At 51.3% G+C, this 22,489-nt stretch overlaps 8 protein-coding genes and 1 non-coding gene across 9 annotated transcripts; 3 read left to right on the top strand and 6 right to left on the bottom strand.

Moving 5' to 3' along the window:
* Positions 1 to 19: 19 nt before the first annotated feature.
* ColSpa_03696 (aspercryptin biosynthesis cluster protein B) lies at positions 20 to 667 on the bottom strand (the record flags this gene model as incomplete). The annotated part of the gene is made up of 3 exons (XM_049269908.1): positions 20 to 49; positions 125 to 311; positions 483 to 667. 3 exons carry the CDS (start codon positions 665 to 667, stop codon positions 20 to 22), a joined length of 402 nt encoding a protein of 133 aa, XP_049125865.1.
* Positions 668 to 1,075: 408 nt separating this feature from the next.
* On the bottom strand, positions 1,076 to 1,214 carry ColSpa_tRNA_100. Its single transcript has 2 exons — positions 1,178 to 1,214; positions 1,076 to 1,113 (listed from the first exon to the last, which is right to left on the bottom strand). It is a non-coding gene; the product is annotated as a tRNA-Gly (tRNA).
* Positions 1,215 to 1,449: 235 nt separating this feature from the next.
* ColSpa_03695 (uncharacterized protein) lies at positions 1,450 to 4,130 on the bottom strand (the record flags this gene model as incomplete). The annotated part of the gene is made up of 3 exons (XM_049269907.1): positions 1,450 to 3,261; positions 3,323 to 3,986; positions 4,051 to 4,130. 3 exons carry the CDS (start codon positions 4,128 to 4,130, stop codon positions 1,450 to 1,452), a joined length of 2,556 nt encoding a protein of 851 aa, XP_049125864.1.
* An 831-nt stretch (positions 4,131 to 4,961) lies between these two features.
* On the bottom strand, positions 4,962 to 5,625 carry ColSpa_03694 (protein LURP-one-related 15; the record flags this gene model as incomplete). Its single annotated transcript, XM_049269906.1, has 2 exons — positions 4,962 to 5,239; positions 5,295 to 5,625. 2 exons carry the CDS (start codon positions 5,623 to 5,625, stop codon positions 4,962 to 4,964), a joined length of 609 nt encoding a protein of 202 aa, XP_049125863.1.
* Positions 5,626 to 7,120: 1,495 nt separating this feature from the next.
* Positions 7,121 to 7,340, top strand: ColSpa_03693 (uncharacterized protein; the record flags this gene model as incomplete). Its single annotated transcript, XM_049269905.1, is given in 2 exon segments — positions 7,121 to 7,224; positions 7,241 to 7,340. The coding sequence occupies 2 exon segments, from the start codon at positions 7,121 to 7,123 to the stop codon at positions 7,338 to 7,340; spliced, it is 204 nt and encodes a 67-aa protein (XP_049125862.1).
* Positions 7,341 to 10,975: 3,635 nt separating this feature from the next.
* Positions 10,976 to 12,747, top strand: ColSpa_03692 (lactose permease; the record flags this gene model as incomplete). The annotated part of the gene is made up of 4 exons (XM_049269904.1): positions 10,976 to 11,536; positions 11,595 to 11,946; positions 12,003 to 12,282; positions 12,348 to 12,747. The coding sequence occupies 4 exons, from the start codon at positions 10,976 to 10,978 to the stop codon at positions 12,745 to 12,747; spliced, it is 1,593 nt and encodes a 530-aa protein (XP_049125861.1).
* A 649-nt stretch (positions 12,748 to 13,396) lies between these two features.
* On the bottom strand, positions 13,397 to 14,191 carry ColSpa_03691 (aspergillopepsin-2; the record flags this gene model as incomplete). The annotated part of the gene is made up of 1 exon (XM_049269903.1): positions 13,397 to 14,191. One exon carries the CDS (start codon positions 14,189 to 14,191, stop codon positions 13,397 to 13,399), a length of 795 nt encoding a protein of 264 aa, XP_049125860.1.
* Positions 14,192 to 19,740: 5,549 nt separating this feature from the next.
* Positions 19,741 to 20,186, bottom strand: ColSpa_03690 (uncharacterized protein; the record flags this gene model as incomplete). Its single annotated transcript, XM_049269902.1, has 3 exons — positions 19,741 to 19,887; positions 19,943 to 20,081; positions 20,134 to 20,186. The coding sequence occupies 3 exons, from the start codon at positions 20,184 to 20,186 to the stop codon at positions 19,741 to 19,743; spliced, it is 339 nt and encodes a 112-aa protein (XP_049125859.1).
* Positions 20,187 to 21,790: 1,604 nt separating this feature from the next.
* Positions 21,791 to 22,489, top strand: ColSpa_03689 (uncharacterized protein; the record flags this gene model as incomplete). Its single annotated transcript, XM_049269901.1, has 1 exon — positions 21,791 to 22,489. The coding sequence occupies one exon, from the start codon at positions 21,791 to 21,793 to the stop codon at positions 22,487 to 22,489; it is 699 nt and encodes a 232-aa protein (XP_049125858.1).

Genomic DNA, 22,489 nt, shown 5'->3' with positions numbered 1-22,489 from the left:
CGAGCCCGCATGGAGACATCTACAAAGACTCTCGCACGGCAGACTTGAACTGTATTGTGCATCGATATCAGCGTCTCACTTAGAAGAAAGCTTGTCTCAGCTAGGATGCGGATGATGGACCTACCGGAATGACTTGCGCCTTCTCGAGATCCCACACATCGCTCTTGGCATAGATGTCGTTCCTAATCAGCTCCCAAGCCTCCTCGGCATCCTTGACCGTGTAGATAATTACGCTGCCCTTAAAGCTAGGCGTTTTTCCCTCGGTAGGGTGTTCCTCGAACATGGCGCCTGTAATTACCATTCTCATCAGACTGTCAGCTGTTTGAGAGGGGATTAAGAGCACGTACCACCAACAGCCACCTTCCCTTTGCCCGCATGAGCCTGAGCATCGGCCAGATGCGCACTTCAGCTCGTTAGCCACCACAGCCCTCTCAAATGGATTGAACCTTTCGTCATGTCAATAACCACAAGAAGCTACTCACGATCTGACCTCCAATCGCCGGGCAAGTGCATCCGGCTTGTCCGGGAGGATGCAAAGAAACTCCTTAGCACTGGTGGCCATTGTGCGGTATCTAACGCTGAACGGCGAGGTCTTGCTAGTGACGCGGGGTAGGTTCTTGGCTGCGGGGATGAAGCTGTTCCTCAAGACGTGTGTGGGGATGGACATTGTGGATTTGAGCGAGGGGATCGCGGAGGTCTTGATTACTTCTCAGAGTAATGATTACGGCGTCATGTGACTGGATCGTATGTGCGCGGAGGTGGTAGCTCGGTCGCGCAGGGAGCGGTAGGGAAGGGCGCGCGGCACGACATCGGAGGGGGTAGAGGCGAAACACGGAACTTGATCGAGCATCTCCGATGCCGGAATGTGTTGCCGAGAGTAGCCGGCGGGACTTTTTGCCCGGACTTCGACAAACCAGGACTTCCTCTCAGAACTCTCGAGACTCGTATTACCAAAAGAATGTGTGAACTGCACAGTCCATCCGTAGAGAAGGGAAACGGTCCTGGGCATAAGGTGAAGGTTATTGCATTGTTCACCTTCAATGGCTAGGAGGGCTACCAGGAAAGTCAAAAATTGAGGTCGTGCCCGGGTTCGAACCGGGGTTGCCGGAAGGTGTTGGATGATGGTCAAAATCCGGCTCGAAGGGAGTCAGTACATAATGGATGCAGAAGCGCTTCTTGGAAACCTACAGTGATTACCACTACACTACACAACCGGGTGTGTGCTCCCAGAGTGGAGGCACGCGATGTCCCAGCGTTTGATGAATCCACATTAACACTAACGGTTGTGCGGGTTGGCCTCGGCTCTTTTAGACACGCACACGCGTCGGTAGGGGAGAGAGCGACCAACCGTACAGGCTGCCCTACGACTCTATGCTTCAAGCTGCTGATGCGTATAAACGAGTCAAATATGTGACAGTTGTATTGAAGATAATTCTGCATTCTAGTTTCTCAGAACCTAAATAATGCCGTTCTGCAGCGACGCGTCCACGGTAAACTGATACTCAGTCCGCCCATGCAACGCAATGCTCTCATTCCCATACACAAACCGCCCTCTGTGCCGATAGGAGCCCGAATCGTAACACCAATCTCATCACCGTTTGCTCTCCACTCGACGCTCAAATCTCCATCAAACGCAGTGACAACCCTCGCACTCGCCCTCCTCAGCCCCAATTCCACCCCAGCCGCCGGTGAAACAACCCAGTTCTTGTACCCAAACCCGTCGATCCCCTCAGCAGCTCGCAAGCCCGCCGCCCATTCCGTTAAGACGTATGTCGCGGCGCCGCCCCAGGGGTGACTCAGGCTCGTGAATAGATCCAATCCAGGCTGCAACGTCGCGGCGTTGACGTACTCCCAACTCGTGCCGACAGCGCTCTTGTTCTGCGCCTCGGTGGTGCCTGGCAACATCGCGCCCCAGAGATTCACTATGAGCTCCTTGGCTGTCTGCGTCGCATTGCCCATGAAGAGCGCCGAAAGGAGAAATCCATTGGTGTTGGGAGAAATATTGACGCTGGTGTCGTTGGAGGAGACAGCTGAGCTGTCCTTGTAACCCGGGCCGAGCTTCAAGCTGGACAACGCGGAGATGGAACGGGCAGTGCGATTTGCATCTGCTACGCCGGAGGTAATGCAGAACGCGGTTGAGGCTACAGAGATGCCGCTCAAGTCTGCGAGCGAGAGACCGTAGGCGCCGATCTCATCATTCCAGAGCTTGTTGTTGATGGCTTTTGTCAAAGCGACCGCGGCCTCGCGATATCGCGTAGCAGACGATGTGTCGTTGAGTGCAACGGCCACATCTGCAGCGCCGTTGAGGCTCTGGACGGCCTCACATCCAATGGCAGAGCCGCCATCCGCCGGTCCAGTGAAGGCGTACCCATCCTGGAACGTCAACAACCCCGTTGTCGAGTTGATCTGCGGTAGCAACCATTCAACCACCTTTTGCCACTTTGGCCATGTCGTCTTCGCCCACTCGAGGTCATTATTGAGCCGCACATGGTCGCTGAACGCCATCAGACCCATGAGCTGGTAATCCTGCAAGCCGAAAACGCCACTCGGGGCCAGCGCGTCCGCGATGGAAACGAGGTTGTAGCCGAGGTTGGGTGAGATGTTCATCTGCCCGTTGGCGATCTGTGAGTCGATCAGAAGCTGCAGCGTTCCACGGGACAGGTCCGTTCGTGACGTGCTGGTAGCGATGATGCGGGCAGTGTGGTAGAAGTCGCCGAGCCAGATAAGTCTGTCGCGCTTGGGCCCATCGAGACACGCGCTTTCGTAATTTGCCTGCGTTCCGTATTCAGCAAAGACGTCCGGGGTTGTGAGGTTGTTGGTGTAGAGTGTTGAGCCGTTGACGGTGTCGTAGACGTGCACGTTTTTGAAGTATGCGGCCTGGTCTTGGTATGCGCCGAAGCCGATAGAGCCGGTGAAATCGGGAGAGCCTGTGTACGACAAGGTGCCCGAGGCGAGAGCCCACGGGTAATTGGAGCGCGAGATGTTGAACACTTGGGTATCATTGATAGACACGACAAGATGTCCTGTGGGAGCCATGATTGCCTTGACGCGGTACCATGCGTTCTCCTGGACTCTGAAAGGAACCTCAAAGACATCTAGCAGGAAAGTGGTCAGTGTCGTTTGATTCACAAAGTCTGGTCCATAAGCCAGCGAGATCGTATTAGCCGGCGTCAAAGTCGTGTTGACATTGGCAAAACGGGTTGTCTCAGGCAGCTCGCCAGTAAGCAGCATAGTGTACCCGTTGCCAGCCACAACTCCACCCTAAAGTTGAACGTTAGTAAGATGGTCTTGTAGGTACGTCGGTGGTTGACCCGAGTCTTACTGTCACAAACCAGCTTCCGCCTCTTTGAATCTTGGTGTCAAACTCTAGTGTGTAATTGCTCCAAGACGTGCCCTTATAAGTCACAGCCGGTCGCGTGCTCCGGGCTAAAACCCCATCTTCCTCGCTCATTTCCCAGATTGTTTTCTGCGTGCCCTTGTCGAAGCATGCTGCTGTCGCTGCTCTAGCGCCTAGCTTCCATATCTTGTTTAAGGCCTCATCATCACTGTCAAAGCTTCCAGGGAGAGTGTCCGGCTCGGCCGTATCAATGGTCGCCGTAAAGCCTACACTCGAGAATTCTACCGTGCCATTGGTTAAAAGCCTGATGGATTGCCATTTCTGGCCTCCCTGAATCAGTGGAGATGTAACCCGGCCGGCGGCTGTGATGTTGAAGGTCTCGACGCGGAAGCTGTTGCTCAGCTGGTTGGTAAAGGTATACGGCCCGTCACTGAAGGGATGGTTTAGCCCGTCAAAGTGCTCGGTATACTTGACCTCAACTTGTACTGGACCGCTAAGAGCGGAGACGTCGAAAATCGGAAAACCCGCCTTCTCGGCTCCATAGTCAAGAGTGGCCACCGGAATTCCCGGGCTAAGAGTGAAAGGCGCGAAAGACCGAGTCTGCAACTGCGCTACATTGCCAGTGGCCACACCTCTTGCGATGAATAATCTGCGCGAACAGAATATCAGTATTTGAAACTGATCCAGCGCATTAAAACGAACAAGTGTAATACTTGGCAGTGGTCGGATTGCTCGCTGGTGCAGCTGTCGCAATTCTGGTCGTAACCGCGAGTAACACCAACAGAGCCCTCATTGCCGGCTTATTTGGCACAGATAATAGGCCTGCAAAGAGTTGAAATGATACGCTGAACATAAGGAACGAAGAGTTGAAGAGTTGCCCAACCTTCAACACCTCTAGCAAGAATTTGATGTTTTATTGGACCCAATTCTATCGGGTTGTTGGCGTAGTTTTGTAGTTGACAATGTAGACACGGTCCACATCCAATAGGTTACGTCCCACCTCTTGCGTGTCTCTTGAGCAGGAATATTCGGGGTATCGGTCACCGAGCTTGAGCCAGCCGAGTTCGTCTCTTGTGCGTTTTAACGTTAATTGATTCAATCTGATCGGATCTCTTGCAGACCCCGCATCGTGACACAAGTGGGCATCTCGATCGAAGGGCCGGAGGGTCTTTCCCCAAGCTGCATGTGGTCTGTAGGTGACTGTTTGTGGGGAAGACGCGGGGTAGACTTTGGGAGAGGAGTCTGGTCATAACCCTCGTGCATGAGTCGCAGTAACGGCACTTGGAAGCGGTGAAACGACCGTCAATTAGCGTCCATACTTCCCGAGCCGAACCGACAGGATCGAAGGATGGACACCGACTAACTTCACAAATACGTCTTAGCTGCTTCGAGCATCAACATCTTCCTCTCCAGGGAGCCTTCATTGCCCTGCGCTGAACGTCCAGCCTGATGCGGGATAGGCAGTTGTTTGTATTTGTGGCTGATCTCTCCGCTGAGTAATAGATTTGCACCCAAATGGGGGAAAAAAGAAGTACGGGAATCTCGTATTGCGCATTAGGTATCATCAATAAGTATTAACACGCATCGTTCCGATGGACGCTTCTTCGTAGCAGCTAGCTAAGCTCTAACCACTCTGGTCGTTCTTCTTCTCATCCAAGCAGATGCAAAGGGCACACATGAGGGCCATATCAACGCCCGGTGCGACAGTGAGAGCGTACGTTTGCTTGCCTCCGAGGAAGTCGCGCGCCCGCATCATGTTTCTATCAATCCTACCAAGCACTTGGCCGGTGCTTGTGTCAACAATGTCGGCTTGGGTCGATAGCCAATTGCCCTTCATCTCAAGAGATTCGCTTTTGCCGGTGTGCGGGGATACAAAGGTCGCTGTCGCCTTTGATCCGATGACTAGATGCTGTTAGGTACATTGCCTCAGGATGGGGCTCGAATGAACAAAACTCACGCGCAAAGCTATTCTTCACTTCCATAATCTTGTTACCCTTCGGGTCTTGTGCCGCAAAGGTAGTGTGGAGATGGAGATGCTCCTTGACGATATCGAAGAGGTGGTTTCCCGACATATCATAAACAGACTTGCGTCCCGAAATAGACAATGCTTTGCCCTGCACACGAAGGATAGGCTGGCCATTTGTGAGCTTGATGTCGAAGCTGTCACCAGTAAGAGACAGCATCTTCTCCTTCAGGACAAGGGTCTCGTTCTGGCGTGCCGTCAATTGCGGGAAGATGCCGACGGAATTCCCGGCCTGGGGGAGGTGGTGCACTGCCGGCGTAGCCATCGTGATGCTGTGTGTGTGTGAGGCTGTGAGTTTTTGGAGGTCTGTCTGGTTTCTATCGTGAATTTTTCTCTGCTGAGATGGGGTTACTGTGGATGTACCGCTGCAGTAGAGTCTTGGGAAGAAAGATGTCGGGCAGGGGGTCTGACGATGATGGGGATTTCGGCCGTTTTAAATGAGCTGCACACACATGTGAGAGACTTGAGAGTTTGCGCCTGTCAAATCAGCTCGAATGCCGAAACTCTGCCTGTCTAACGTATGCGGCTGAGTAAATTGGGAGGCTATGTTCAGCGCCACATGTCCGACCAAAAGTCACTGGCTTCAGCTTGACGAGGAAGGAGGCACCACAACCAAGGAGACAAGAGGGACTGGGCGCTGAGAGCTCGAGGTCAGTTTAGGCTCGTAGTGACGTCAAAGGATGAAGCTGTGTCCCCTTGACACCCTCCTTCGGAGCCAAAGGGGGTGAGCTTGAATGCGGGGGGATCGGACCCCTTCTTTGCCCTTGGCACCTCCAAAGAATGGAATGGGAAAAGTCTCACGCTAATTTGGCCTGATCTACAGATACATGGGACTAAATACTTTGTGTGAGATGCTCATCATTCTGTCTCACCAGAAAAACCAGGTCATGTCATCTCAAAGCGGATAAGCTAGGTCATTTGTATCAACCGCCGGAAAGCGAGCGGGTGATTGTGAAAGTTTAGCACAGCCACAAATGTGTGCAGCTGCCTACTCCAGCCACCCATCAATCGTAATCTCGTGAATGACATCTTTGGTAGTAAAGCAATCGGTCAACTCCTCGTCGTGTGGCTTGTAATCATTGCTCCACAAGCCGTCATTCGTCTCATCTAGCTACAAGAAACGAGTCAACACCATGGGTTTACTGGAAACTTCATCTTTCAGGCCCCTATTCTTAATACCCCAGCAACCCACTACACACATACACAATCGTTTTTGTGTAGCAATGAATAATGAAAAGGGATTAAAATAATTTATCACCGAGGCGTACACCTTACCTCTGAGGGACATTGTCATTGTCGATTCTGGGCTTTCTCCACATTCCCCTCAACCATCGACAAAGATGGCTGGCATCCAAGGTCTGAAGGGATTCCATGTGTAATATCGATAGAACTGCCTACTCCTCAATGCTACGTCCATCACATAGCACGTCTCTGTAGTATTACATGGCGCGTTATTGGGCCAAAGACGCTTCCAACCTTTCGCGATGCACGTTCATCTCAGACAATATGCATTGTCAACTCAAACAGGCGATCCAAATGTATTCAAAGTCTTTGGCAAGTACTCTATTGTTTCGCTGATGGTTCTCGTATTCATCAATCTCGGAGCCGTTGCGATGGATGAACAGCCCAGTAGGGGACATGCATCATTACCGCCCCCACGCCCTCAACTTGGCGCCCCAAAACCACAGTATCAGCGGTACTGGACACCCCAAGCCAATGAATAGAAAGTCGAGCAGACCGTTGCCCCATCCATACCCCAGATGGCCGAACATATGTGGCGCAAAGATCGAAAAAACGAAGTCAAGCATGTTGGACAGCACGCGACCCGCCTCATTGGCCGACGCGGCGTGGGTAAACCCGTCGAGTAAGTAGGCTAGCAGTGCAGCGTCGCATACAAGAGCGTGGCCGGCACCACCCCTGGGATACGAGATGGTCGAAGATGAAATTGCCGCCCACAAGACATCCCACGCCGACGTCTAACATGGCTCAGTGCATACCCGTCTCAGCCGCCCACCTGTACCAGGAGAGACCAACCGGGACCAAGATGATGCCCTGAACGAGACATAGCACGCAGGACTCGGGGGTTGTAGCGCCACGTAGAGACTGAGCCATCTGTTTTGCAAAGACACAGTCCATATATCTGCCTCTCGTTTGAGTGGCAATCGTGGTGGCTATAGAGATGGTAATGTAGTGAGGAGTACTGGTAAACTTCTAACTGTCCGTGACGAGTGATCCAAAGCGGGGCAAAAGTCGAAAGAAGAAGGCTATAGATGTCGAAGTTCAATGCCATAACTACGGCAACAATCTGAATGATTGGTCGTTGCTGTAGTAACAATAACGGCCGGCGTAAGTTAGTAGCAATCCTGAAAGACGCTGCTTGCAAAGATTCTTGGTCCAGTACAAGGTTACGTGAGGAATAGACAGCTGTCTTGCGTTTGCGGAACAATAAATCAGGTGTGTAGCTTTCCCTCACAAAATTGACACCGATGGCCCAAACGATGGCGTCAAAGATACCGAGCATCCAAAACAACCAAGGCTAATTCAACTTCTGCATTGTTACTCCGCCGACAATAGGGCCCAGGGTCGGTCCGAGGTATGGTACGAAGGTTGCGATTGCGTGAGACTTGCCTCGATCCTCTTTCTGATACCTGTCGACCATAATGGGACCATTCGGCTACACATAGCTTGCCAATAAACCACTATACAACGCAAAGCTCAACCCACCGCTACTCACCCCGTGTTCTTCCAAGAATCTCCACAGACGTTCATTTTGGTCTGGGGAGTATGGTTCTATAGCCTCAACTACACTTTTGAAGTCATTGTCTAACCTGCAATCCGTTTCAAGAACCATTTGAGGCTTCCTAGGCATTCTCAAGAAACTCAAGATTCAGGTAGAATGGACCGAGGCGATGTAAGACTACAACCACAGATTATTGTGGTAACTTGGCGGGCGTCAGTTCACGCTCGTGACGAATCGGCGGTTTGGAACCCGCTTTCTATGCAAGCTTAAAAGAGGCGTAGCAACCGACCTTGATATTTCCGATGCAATTGCACCGAGTTGGAGTTGTACACCGAGTCGATTAAAACCGAAACAAAAAATAACCAAGAAACTGCACTAACATCCTCTGCTCTTGAGAGACCTAACCCCAGAAATGCTGCTTCGATGAACTTGCAGCGAGCCTGAGCCGAGAATAATGTCTACCCCCAGGATCTATCGTTAAAACGTACCGTTCTGCAAGAGAATTTTGATGCACCATATTTTGCGCAATCAAAATGCCGGAGCAGATAGGTTAACTTCTTTTTTCTAGAGACCTTGTTATGCCAACAATTACGAGTGGGTGCCAATTTTTTGCGAATCAACAACAATAGAGGTGAGACGACACAAATCATTCTGGGACAAACCTCTGTAGGAAATTCAACTCAAGTGGAGGGGAAGGGAGCGGGTTCCCTATAACATTTTTCCACTGACACCCACTCGTACTGGATAAGTAGAATAAACTAAAGGAGTGCTATTTATAAATGACTAGCTTAAATATAACGAGCGACTCCAAGACCAGGTGCTGGATATTCTAGTTTGAATTGACACCCATACTCATGATAAGAACATCGAATCTGTAAATTACCCTCTCGACTCAAGTGCTGTGGCTAAAAGACTGGCCTATTTTTGATTGCGTCACTAAAACTGTAAAGCTTGTTCGTTTATTACGCCTGGAGTCTGAGCTGCAGACATTTGAGTGCTACGGATGTTGTTTCAATGTAAAGTTATTGCCTCATGGAAACCCTCATTCACAAAGAGATTTACTTTCTTTCAAGCCGTGCTATCAACCCACTACCGTTGCAAAGCATATCCTCATCAAGCTTGGAACGACTACCAGAAGAGCTGTCACCTGGCCTGAAACTGTTTGCAGACTTGATCTATTACTGGGGAATTGCGTGAAGTTTACTTGGCCAACACCTTGGGCCTTTGGAACTGACGAGGCTTTCGAGAATATGAGTGTCAAAGGGCAATGTGAGTCAGGGAAGACTTTCACTCCAAGTGCACTTTGGGGCCTGAGCAAGGACCTTCGCAAGACCGGGGGCCACGTAAGCCAATTGAACAACCTGAAGGATCGAGTCTCACCCGAGGTTCTCCCATCTAACGTCTCAGATGTGCCAGGAAGTGTTTTAACAGGACTTCAGCTTTCCCTACCATTGGTTGGGGGTGGTATTTCCATCGGGAGCCGGCCCTGTGTTCCGCCAAAATTGGGTCCCGGACTTCTTCCCGGGTTATCGCCATGGATAGTTTCCGGCGTTTAGCCGTGACGCAGTTGCCAAGTTGGAGATTGAACGGCTTCCAAAAGCCTGCGGCGCAAGCCTATTTGCGCCAGCCTTTGCTTGTTTGTAACATTTTATCAGCCACGCCCAGCATCTCTTTTTGATCCGATCGTGTGCCCAGCCACCTCCTTCTGCCGCTTGAGTACTGTAAATGGTTGCGATCCTTGCGCGTGCTGGATGTAGCTCTCACCGTCAACTCTCAGAAGGATCGCCAATGCTTGGCAACCGAGATAATGCCGATGAAAACACCCCAAACTTGGAGAAACTTGCAGAGGGTGTCGCCCACGTGACAACTGATTCGATTCGTGCATAGTGGTAACCAGCGCGTCTCACGAGTCACTAGGATATCGTGAAACCATCGATAAGGAACTTTGACCTCGTACTGCGTATAGACAGCTTGGTATTGATCGTATAGTGGAGCAAAACTTCTCTTTATGGCCACTTGCAGACACTTCGGCGCCGTGAAGTTCGTCACCAGGTTCAGCATATGTGGGGGGATATTCAGCCTCACTTGAGTGGTCTCATAGTTTTGACGTATTGGCCTTTGGCGGCTTGAAGCCGTCGCATTTACGCTCCGCTTGGACAACCTTTTGTCGCTTTCTCCGTACCAAATCATGGACGATGGATAACAGTCAGTGCAGCCGACCGTCTCACCTTAATTACCATGAACAGTCTCTCAGGATAAATTTGGCTTACCCGCCGTAATACCCCATGAACTACCTCCGAGAATAAGCATTCAGCACATTCTCCAATCGTGGCGATGCATCCTTCACAAGTTGGTTACACTCAAGGTTCAGATGTTTCCTGGACAGGCGCTTCCAACTTCCACCAACGTTTACGCCAAGTCCAACGGACACAGCGTCAACCCTTGTCTGCAGCATAAGGACTCCACAACCTGACCTGGTTCAATTGGCATGTTGACCTACCGAATTTGCCTGCCGGCCTCCTCGCCCAGGACCCAAGGCACTGACAACCATTTTATTGCCTACACCTTGCTACATACATCATGAAAACTGTGGAACCTCTGGGGTTGAACGGGTTCCCCGGGGGGTATGGGGTTCACCACGTTCTTCAGGAACCCGCTTCTGGATCAACTCTGACGACATGAGGTCCAACAGTGGTGCGGTTTTCCCGGGTTGTTTTCTTATCGGCATCCCACTACGGAAGCGGCTGCGGGCCATAAGTTTGAAGAGTCTCGCCGTTGTTTGGAGTTCTTCTTCATCGCCTGCACCCCTCTTTCCTCTCTAACAACCGTTGACATCGAACCCTATGCCCTTCGCCTTTCGAGGAATGACGCATTCATGAGTATCTCAGCCAAACAACCGACCGCCAATGAGGCGAAAGCTGTTGGCCAAGAGCTGGCCAGCGTTCTCCCCAATGACGGCATCCCTTGGTGGAAAAAGAAGCACCTCCTCAAACTTAACTTCTGCATCGTCTCGTTCATGCTCTTCACCAGCTCCAACGGTTTCGATGGCTCCATCATGAACGGTTTCCTGGCTCTGCCTCAATGGCGCGAGTTCATGGGCAATCCCACTGGCGCTTGGCTCGGCCTCATCAATGCCATGTACTCCCTTGGAGCCGTTGTTGGCTACCCTCTCTGCGCTATGCTTTGCAACCGCTGGGGCCGTAAATTAGGTCTCTGGCTAAGTGTCGGATTCGCTTTGGGCGGTACCGCTTTACAGACAGCCGCGCCCAATGTGGCTTCCTTCATCGTCGCTCGTTTCTTCATGGGCATCTCGCAAGGTCTTTCTGTCGGGGCGCCTCTCCTAATCGCTGAAAATGCCTTCCCCACGCACCGTGGTATCGCCTCCAGTATTTACAATTGCGGGTGGTACATCGGAGCCATTGTTGCCGCTTGGGCAGTAAGATCTTTCCTCCAGGATGACACTGTTGACTGCGATACTAATTCCATTTTGACAGACTTTCGGTACGAGAAACATGCAAGGCAACGTTTCTTGGCAAATCCCCTCTGGATTGATGGCATTACTGCCCCTTATGACAGTTCCTTCGCTCTTCATGATGGACGAATCTCCTCGTTGGCTTGTCTCAAAGGATCGAGCCGACGAGGCACGAGCCAACCTCGCCCGAACTCACTGCGGTGGAAACATGAATGATCCTCTTGTCGCCTTTGAGATGGCTGAGATTGAAGAGACTCTGAAGGCTGAAATGGAAGCCAACGCAAAGACTTCTTGGGCTGATTTATGGTCCACACCCGGGAATCGCCACCGTCTCTGGATCTGCGTCTCCCTCGGCATTTTTGCGCAGTGGTCAGGTAAGAGACTCTTGCTCGTAAACGTATTTTCCCTATACTGACATGTTCTTCTCAAGGCAATGGTGTTGTCAGTTACTACCTGGCGATTATCCTTGACTCTGTCGGCATTACTTCTGTCACGAATCAGACGCTCATCTCAGCCTGCCTCCAGATATGGAATCTTATTTGGTCTATTGCTGCATCTGTCTGTGTCGACAAGGTTGGGCGCAGAGCTCTCTTCATGACTAGTGGTGTCATTATGCTGGTCTCCTACATCATCGTCACCGGTCTATCAGGCAGCTTCGACGCCACCAAGCATGGTCCGACTGGACTCGCTGTCGTTCCATTCTTGTTCATGTACGTCTCACTGAGCTTCGAGTCGACCCTAACCTCCATCAAGAAACTAACACAGCATTCTCAAGCTACTTCCTCGGCTACGACCTTGCCCTTACACCACTCGTCATTTCGTACCCTGTAGAAATTTGGCCCTACCAGCTAAGAGCCCGTGGGCTTGCTACCAGTCAGATGGTTTCGCTTGCCGCCATCTTTTTCAACACCTTCATCAACCCCATTGCGCTCGACGCCATTCAGTGGAAATACTACTTTGTCTTCGTTGCTATCTTGGTCGCGATGCTGTTCTCGGTTTGGTTCACGTACCCCGAAACTCGCGGCCGCACTCTTGAAAACATCGCCTGGCTTTTCGATGGCGATCGCGCGAGCGTCGGCATTGTCACAGCCGAGGACACCTTGAAGGTCACGAATATGCATGTTGAGGACTCCTCCCCAGAGGAATTTCAATCCGAAAAGGAAAGGCGCATGTGAGGTTACTAGATTAAATGACATGGTCCCCTCTGGGTATCGACTTAGTTTTCTATATACAATAGAGCCCCAAAGTAATCACATGCACTAGTTCCACAAATAGTAGAATATTATTTAAAACTATTCCAATATAATGTTCAGCCGGTGTGGTACGAAAGCCAAGCTGTGCTCTGATTTATAACTAAGCGCATCCAGTGCGTTTAGGCAAAGTGGCACAAAAGGGGAAATGTAGAGTCTTTAAGGAGACATAGAGCAGGGAGTCTTACAGGATGCTGTCCTTGAATTTATGGGAGGTTATGTTGCTTTTCCTTACTTGGAAAGAACATTAATCGAGAGGCATTCAAGCCAGGGACTCGATGCTCACACAGAGCCCCTCTGGCAGAGAGATCACCAGTAGATCTGCGAGCTTCGCACGACCCATTGGCAACAACACGAACAGACATGTAGATTACGAGATAATGTTGATATGGTCATATTCAGTTGGAATAATATAGGCAAGAAGACTTGAGGTTTTCACCTCAACAGAACATAAATATCACCGTACCCGCTCATCCAACCATCACACGCGATAACCCAAGAACCCCCGAATCTCTTGCATTTGACTACTGTAGGCTCCAAAGTCGTGAAATGTCACTTTCACGTGATTGACGACTCAACCAAGATACTTGACAGTGACAGTGTTTCCACTAACAGAGCCCTTAGTGAGGACAGTCTTTCCGCCGTTGGGCGAGATGTCAATGATAGTCGATCCGGCGGGAGTAATCGAGCCACCGGAGCCAGAAGCGGCAGCACCCGTGAATGTGACGGTGCCAAAGTCAGCGAGAGTGACCTGGCTGCCGCCCTCCTGGAAAGCTTCGACGATCCACTCAGCATTGGTCTCGCAGAGGGAGGAGGGCGTGCTGGTGAAGGTGTGAGTGACCTTCTTTCCGGTGGTCAAGTTCTCGAGGGTAGCGACGCCCTTGGTCTTTGAGGACGCATCAACAGTCATCCTGATCTGGTCGCCGACGCTGACGTCGAAGTTGTTGAAGTTGTAGGCGTAGTCCGGAATCCACTCGTACCAGGCGTCGAAGGTGCCGTCAGAGTAGAACGAGATACCGGTCTGGAGGATAGCGGTCTGGCAGGTATCGCCGTCGATGCCAACCCAGGCGGAGGCGGCAGCTCCTTCGACGCCGCTCACCTCGGGAACCGTAATGGTGCCGGTGACGTGGTTGTAACCGGATCCGATCTTGACGGCGCCCGCCCAGTTGCTGGAGTACTCATCGTTCTTGTCGCTAGTGGACTCCAGAGACTCGAGAGCTCCGACAGACACTTTCTGGTTAGGAGAAGAGCTGTATCGGGCGCGGGTAGAACGAGGAACAACGGGGGAGTAGTTGCGCTGGACGAGCTTGGTGCCAGGAGCGGCAGCAACAATGCCAGCGGCGGCGAGGACGAAAGCGGCGAACTTCATATTGACTACCGGGGCTGACAAATGATTGGGAGTTGAGGGCTAAACGGCTGGGCTCTTGGGATTGATGCTGGCGATGCTGGGTAGGATCTGCACCTCTTGGCGCTGATCTTCAGACATCTTTATAGTCATTCCAGATGCGTTCGAAGTGCCGGCTCATCGGCGATTGTCTCTTGTCTCCCTCGCATTGCGATTAAAGCCGCTATACTTCATATCGCAGGTCAGTAGATATCACAATGCCGTCTTTCCGGTGGGACCTTTTGATTTTTGAGACAGCCCCAGTCGACTGAAAGGAAGATGGGTCGTCACGCCAACTATTTACTCGTTGTCGATTGAGCTCCTCCCTAATTAGGAAGCATCGTGAAGTCTGCTATTGAGGAGTGTTGCATGGAGGGTCCGCATCAGCATACCACTTGCCTCTTTGGAGTCATCTTAAGGTACGGCGCCGTCTCTTTGCATATTTAAGTGCCGGTAGACTTTGGGGCAATGGGCACCCCGTTGACGGATAAGACGAATGGCTCCCCGATGATTGGACTGTTGGCTGGGAACTTGGCACTACGCGCCAAGACAAGGGTTTGCAGATGATTGCGACGTGGCAAGGCCGAGGTTTTGCGCAATGGGAAAGCTATCATTGATCCAAATCTCGGACTGCAACACGGATTGAGAAAGGCGCGTTTTCTCCGCGATACGGGATCTAAATGACGGGATGCCAATAAGCGACGTTGCCGCAGCACTTCTGCCGGATATTCGGCATCGCGGACTCCACACTTTGCGAACAGCCCATCACATCACCTGCGAGGACCTCGGGAGAAGGCTGGCTTATCGTCTTATCATGGGAAGGAATGCTAACGCTCCCAGAATTAAACACATTCCTCTGAAAATCACTTGGTTTCAGAAGTGTGCAATAAGATCCGAAAAGATGATTCCATATGGTCTATAGATATCGTTTGTTCAAGACTAAAAGCTGTGATCTCGACTTGTTCGCCTGCGACGACACAATATTGCTTCGAGATAAGAACGGATAGTATGGTTTGCGACAGAGTCAGTGAAGTTCAAACATGATCTACCAATTAGAATGTGCTCTTCCTGCCTTATGTACCTAGATCCTTCACTTAATGCGTACCTACCATACCTTGAATTTCTGCAGCATTCATTCACGTAGCACTTTGTCGCCGATTGTGCATGGGCTAATCGCAGAATTTCCATCATTGTTTAATTCAATGTCTCCTCAGTCAACCACTTCAACCCCTTGGCTTGCACCCCTGAATCAGTGACTAAAACGGACACTTCGTGCAGCAGCCTCTGAGCCATCAACCACATGGACGTTCTCTCCAGGTCATCAAAAGCCCATTTCTTCTTACCGCCACATTCTTGTTATCGCTACAATTGTGCGAAACTTGACTACAAAGTCACGAATCATTTGGCCGGAGTCTTGAAGTTCTTACAGTACACCACTCTGGACCTCATTCCTTGGATTCCTGAACTTGTCTTCAACGTGAATCGTGTATTTGGTGATAACATCAGTCGCGTACAACCGCTTACCTCCACACAAGGGTCATCGCGATACAGCCATTAATTACATCGTCTAACTCAGCCATCCAGGATTGGAACCAGCCCCACATTTGAACGACCATTGGAACAACACTTTGGCATGACCGTACGCAGCGGGACAAGCATAACGCATCAGCGTTAAGCGTTCGGGACTAACTTGACGCTCGGCAACCTCAGGTACAGAACCCTGACCACGTACGAATAATACATAGTCAGAATAATCCGCACACCTAATTTAGAAAAGGAGACAATTACGAATCAAACCACAAGACCATTGCATTGGCAGAACCAATTGGGTGTATATTTAGCAGAGTCCACTCAATACTTTTTATCAAAACAACAAAGCAACAAAGAGTACCTTAGTGTAAAGAAATAATACCAAAAGACAGTCAGTCCACCGCTTCACTAGGGGAGTCAGACTCGCTGGATTCCTCCAGGCTACCCTCAGCTTCGCTAGCCTTGATTTGAGCCCGTCGGATGTCTGCGATGTTGGGGAATTTCGAATTAGAGTCCCTCTCGATTGCCTCGCGCTTTCTTTGTTTTGCATTGTTGACTTGCGCCTGCAATTTCGCTACTGGGCAGCGGCCAGCTGATAGGCTAGCTCTTCACGGCCCTTCTTGACCTTTCTGAACAACTGAACACCTGAAGCCGGGTGTTGCTATGGTTAACATTGTTAGCAAGCTTTCCGGATAGTTACCTTCAGCAGATCCAGCGGATCAGCAGTCTTCCTAAGCGTTGACCTCAATTGCTCGCCCCCTTTGCACGTTGATAGACAGATTCCTTCTTTCAATTCTTTCAAGGTCTACACCCGGTTCTTCCCTTGGGAGTTTGATGTCACCCTTAACACGCACGATGCGGCCATCGAGCTTCTTCACTTGATAATGGGTTGGCGCCAGCCCCAAGGAAGCCTGGATGTGTACTCACTTGGCCAGTCTGCTTTCCTGACTAACAGAAGACCACTGAGAATGGGAAAAGACAGCCTTATTAGGTGGAATGTATTGGATGCGGCGTTGAAGTATGGTCACAAGCACGACCTTTTCTAGGGCCGCGGATTCTTCCCATTGCTGATGTCCTGCAGTGCCTGTTGGGCCTTATGCTTCTTATCCGCGCCTATTAAGCCCACAAAAAGACACTTGAGAAGAATTGTCACGATATCCTCGTGGTGTGAGTCGATTCTGCCTAGATAGTGGAAGCGTGCAGGGTGATCAGGTCCATAAAGAGCGGTGCAGTGCGGTGGACAACCACAACCTCCCCCTGTAGCCTGATGAGCCATCACGTGACATGGCTCATGGCGAAGCTAAGCCCGCCAGCCACAATATCACGAACCTCTTATGATAGAAGAGTTGTGTCCGTTGGATGTTGATGGGCAGTCATGGCGTTGAGGCATTTTTGGGTGGTCCGGTGGGGCTGTGGTGCGGTTGGACGTAATTTAACGTTGCCGATTTTGTTTACCTGAATTGAAACACGGTGCTGGACAAGATATTTGCGTCGATACTGTCTGTGCAGGAAGAGACTGGTTACCTTCTAGTTGGCGGACCAAATGAATGAAAGACGCAGTGATTTCTGCCCATGAGGGGAAAGTGCAACGTTCGGTGAAATCCGCATTTGCAATTTCATTGGCTCTCTTGGTAAGAGGGAACTCTCATCATTTAAGTATGAGAATCCAAGTCTGGTGTTCTTTGGAATGACCAGAGTTGGAAAAGACCCCTACTCTAAGACGGGTGTAAGCTTGAGAGACTCAAGTATCAAGTCAGCGCAAATACTATGGTTGCAGGCCGAAATAAAATGCCCCCTACCAGGTACACTTTCCCACCCCCAATACTCACCACCACTAGAAGATGTATCTGTGTTCATGTCATCCATTGGGCGTGTATGTGGGTCAGTAACCAACCAGGGGGCATTTGACTTGCCCTTGAGACCATATAGTTACCGTTGTGTCTGCATGGCACCCCAGTATTTTGATTCCATGACACACATGTTATCACACACCAAAGCATGACCTGTCAAACACGCCTTGAACATTAGCAAGTCGTTTCCATTTGAAATCCCAGTTAGCACGGGTGCACAAAAGAGGATCCAGAGCTAACTCATTGGGAACTGGCAGCGTGTGCCTCCCCAGGCTCAGCTCGCAGGATGAGACTCGTCGTTCTTTTCGTCCGGATGATGATCCTCTCCAAAATGGCAATTGTCGAAACCTTCCTCCACTACGCTATATCTGGACATCCATTCACTGCCCGCGGCCCTGGCGACAACAAATTCCGACCATGGACTTCCGAGGGTGTACACAACCGATTATCCCGCCATCCACCAAGCCAGTCTTTCTGCCCAGTGCATGTTGCTCGGCGACTGGGAAGCACCGCTCGGCCGACTCATGGGCGGCCTTGCCTATCGGAAATGCCCCGCCCCTGCGGAACCCAACGAGGATTCTGGATGGATATTTCCCGTATTACGAGTAATGTGATTTCTAGAAAAACATGTTTTCATCCTTTTCTTCCGGGCGCACTGTCCACGTCCAGTTTCAAGCACAGCAAAGACCACTTCTAATATGGATAAGACCCAAGGCATTGACGCGTGATGGGCAGACAAAAGGATGATGGCCTAGACCAACGCGCACGTGTTGGGTAAAAACGGCTATCTTAACACGACTGATAAGACCCGTATCGGACTTACGAATGCCGACTACCCTGATATCTAGTGGGCAAGAGGAGCCTACTGCAACCCTGATAGACGGGTATGCGGAGACCTGCTGAGATTCGTTCCGTGCTTTCTGGCTAAGAAGAGAAAATAATCACTATGATCAGTAATTGCGGGGGCATTTGTTCATTATTTTCATTATTCAAAGCCTAAGGGGCGAGGACATTCAGGTAGCAAGTAAATCTGTAACAATGGCCTTGTAGGAGCTTGCAGGATTTCTGCAGGCATTGAGACCCATGTCAGGCCAGATCCTTGCACCGTCGCGCACGCCCCCATGGTGACACCTGGCCCGGATGCAGCCGCCAATGCCGTTACCCCCTTTAATTAGAGTTTCGCCGAAGACAAGCTAGGACCTCCCTGTGAGTTGACCTACCTTCATCACGACATTTTGTTCTACAATCACACTAGTTGGTGTATGTCGATATCCTATTAGCTCTTCCGTGTACAAAATCGGAAGCAATCGACCCTACCTATATTGTGCCTCAGTGTTATAGGGTTGAGTTCGGACCTTGGCCGGGAAACTGGTGTGGGATTCCGTCAGGAATCCCCCATCCGTGCCAAAAGACAAGGCTCCCTAGAGTAGCAAGACAGCTTTCGTCAGTGCGGTCAAGACGCGAGCTGTTCGGACGGGGGTTTACAGTAGAAATATCAAGAATAAGCACATCCTAGCGCTGCTTCGGACGGCGGAATGCAGCCTTGCCATGGATGACAAAGAATCAAACTGAACCGAATCGAATACGTAGTAGAGTACGTGATGAGTGAAAGACTGGGGCGGGTTAAGACTCGCTGGGTGAACGCATGCTGCGTCATGGTGCACTCGACGTTCTGACGCACACAGTTTTGCCTCGCTGATAAGATGGTTTTGTGTGGCGATTGTACGTCATCGCCATCGGATTTAATGGCGACTTGTGTGATCACGAACTTGCGCACGTAAACATCACGCATGAAATAGAGTGCTTATGGACAATGCTTGAGAGACACGAACATATTTACAATACACGATGCCACACTTCTATAGGTATTGATACGAAAACCAACAAACGCCCAGTACTCGTAAAAGCTAAACGGACCAAACATCCGATACCAATCTGTCAAAAGCCACTCTTGGGTTCAATGATGCTCTCCTCTTCTGTGAGTCGCCCACAATCCAGAGAGCTGGCTAAGAATGGTGGAGGTGGAGTCATGATGGGCTACCCGCACCAGCCTTATGGGTAAGGCGAGGCGGGGTGCTCGGTAGCGAGAAAAAAAGAGACATCAAAAGCCCCCGGTTCTCTGGAGTAACTCCAGCACCCTTTCAGGCGAGGTGCTTAGCAGCTGCCCTTGACTTCATCAGAGGGAGCGTTGCAGCGCAGGCCCTGGCCGTCGGCGCACGCGAAGCCGGTGGTGGCAATCTCGCGGCAGGCGGCCTCCCACTCATTGCCAGCAATCTGGTCAGTGTCGGTGCTCTTGACGCACTGCGGGGGTGTTAGTTATATGAACGTATTATTACGCTGGCGAGACTCTACTTACGCGTCCGGAGGGGGTGTCGTAGGTGCCTTTGCCCCACTTGTAGTTCTTGGAGGAGTAAAGCTCGCAAGCCTTGGTGGTGATGCGCCAGTTATAGCTGTCACCGTTGTGGCAAGTGCAGCTGTCGTGCAAGTCGGCAGAACTGAGTTCTGTTAGGTACTATCCCCAAGATGGAGAAACTGCTGACTACTTACGCGACGGAGAGGAAGAAAAAGATGGAGGCGACCTTGGCGATAGAAAGCTGCATTTTGGCGGTGGGGAAAAATTTGATTGAGGGAGATGGGTAAAAGGTAGTGACTGTAACAGCTTTGGTGGTGAAAAGAATGAACGGAATTGGTACCGATTACTAGATCTGGACCGAAGAAAAGAATGTGATGGGCGTGATGGGGCTGGAGTAGATATCTCGATGATAGGGCGGAACCTGTCGAGGTTTATATCCACGGTCACTTACAACGAGTCACGGATGTCTCTCTACCATCTTCTGTCTTCTGCAAGTGACAATCTATTACTATCGGTCGAGTCTATGCTGCGCCCAAGAAGCGGCACCGGTCATCATCCCATTTCCCGGGTTCCACCAACGCTCACAAGTCCTTCTTCTCGTTGTCTACCACCGAATCCCGGATGAGTCCGTGGCCCGCAATAGGAGTTTGATCATCATTGAGTGCGGACTCAACGTGGGGATGAATGTGACCTCTGGGCGCCCCTCTAGGCGGTGCAGGAATCTGGCAGGGCTCTTTCTGCGACCATCCGTCATCAAACTTTACGTCTGCCTCAATAAGGAATAGTCTGGTCTTATTTTCAGCCCTTTGGAGCTTGAATGCCTTTGACACCTTGCTAGCTGGGCTGATTGTGACCATTTGTGTCTTACACGGGGTCCTTGGCCATAGGGGGGCAAAAGATGGGGCATTTCCGACTTAAGGCAGGTGAAGACGTGCATTAGCAAATAACATCTTTGCGCTTTCCGAATCAGGTTAAGACGGGGGGGTCTTGGGATGTTGCATGAAACGGTGAGGCGGCCGGGGAGAGGGACCACCGCCTTGGGTTGTACATGACTCGCAGCCGCTCCCGAAGGCCAAGTGGGCCATATACTGCTCGCGAGCCGCGACACTCCACGCGCACAACGGCATCCGCGCCCAGATCCGGCGTCTATACGCAGTAGTCTCAATCTGAAACTGGGAACCCCCAGTGTTTGCCTTGTTCGTGTTCGTCCCATTTGAAGATTTGCTTCCATCGAATGTCCATCCGTCCGATAGTTCCCCCACCTCGGGAAGCACATCGATCAACGGTATCCCGCCTTCGAGTCAGCGTATCGTCGTACTAGAGTTGGATCTGCTTCAGCCATAGTATCCTTGTGATGAGTATCAGTCCTCGTAAATGGGAATTCAATATTGCACAGCCCTGAACGGCTGGCCCGGTTGGGTGCCAGGTCGTCAAAGTGGTCATGCCGGCAGCCCCGTAGGGATTCTTGGCGATGATCCGAACACCCCTTCGGTCTTTGAGGAGTGCGCGGAAGTGCGCTTGTTCATCCCTCCATGAACATGGGCGTTGGATTGACAGACGCAATAGCCGTTCTGCGGTCACCCGAGAGCGCAACTCCAAGGCGGAACTGCAGAACTTGTCCACCATAGCCGCTTGACAGGGCGTTTTAGCTCCATGAGTTATAAGAATAGACGATTCCCACCCAGTGACTCTGAACTTCACCACTTGAACGGCCAGTCCATTCTCCATTCGTCTTCGTTCCCCACACTCTTTTCTTATCACCCAAACTACCTTCAGTCTTTACTTCTGCCAACCGCTCTTTTTGTAAAAGACCACCCCGTTTCACTCTTTTCAGACAACCAACTCTTCAAGATGCGCTTCTCCGTTCTTACCGCTGCTGGCCTCATCGGCGCTGCCGCCGCCGCCCCGGCCCCTGCTCCCGTTGCCCTCAACTTCGACGATGTCATCGTTGTCGGTGAGGATGGCACCCACCAGATTATGAAGTCTGCCGAGTACGACGCTCTTCAGGCTCGCGCCGCCCTTGTCCCCGCTCCCGCCATCAAGTCCCCTGAGGGCGTCTCACGCCGTGGCTGCGAGGAGTCCACTGAGATTCAGGTCCTTACTGACGACGAGTTTCTCAACTGGGACGTCGCCATCTCTCCTGTCCTGAGCTCCAACGGCGGCTCTGCCACCGTCTCTGTTGCCAACGGTTACTCCATTGCCAACTCTGTTTCTGTCACAGCTGGTATGACAGCCACTGTTGAGAAAGTCCTTGGCCTGTCACTCTCCGTCAGCTATTCCGAGACATGGACCACTACCGAGACCCAGACCATTGGTTTCACCGTTCCTGACGGCCAGTACGGTCTCGTTGTCTCTCAGCCCAGCGTCCACCGGGTGACTGGCAACGTCCTGTCTGGCTGCACCGACAGCCCCAGCAAGACCGAATTCACCTCTGACACCTACACCAGCCAGTCCTACGGCAACCTTGCCTGGGTCAAGGGTGTCATCCGTCTTTGCAACAGCACCACCTACCCCGTCCCCTACTGCATTGGCAACGGTGAGCATCGATAA

The sequence above is a fragment of the Colletotrichum spaethianum genome (assembly GCF_022836535.1).
Source record: "Colletotrichum spaethianum MAFF 239500 DNA, contig07, whole genome shotgun sequence".
NCBI classification, from domain to species: domain Eukaryota; kingdom Fungi; phylum Ascomycota; class Sordariomycetes; order Glomerellales; family Glomerellaceae; genus Colletotrichum; species Colletotrichum spaethianum.
This window is presented reverse-complemented; position numbering and strand designations above follow the sequence as displayed.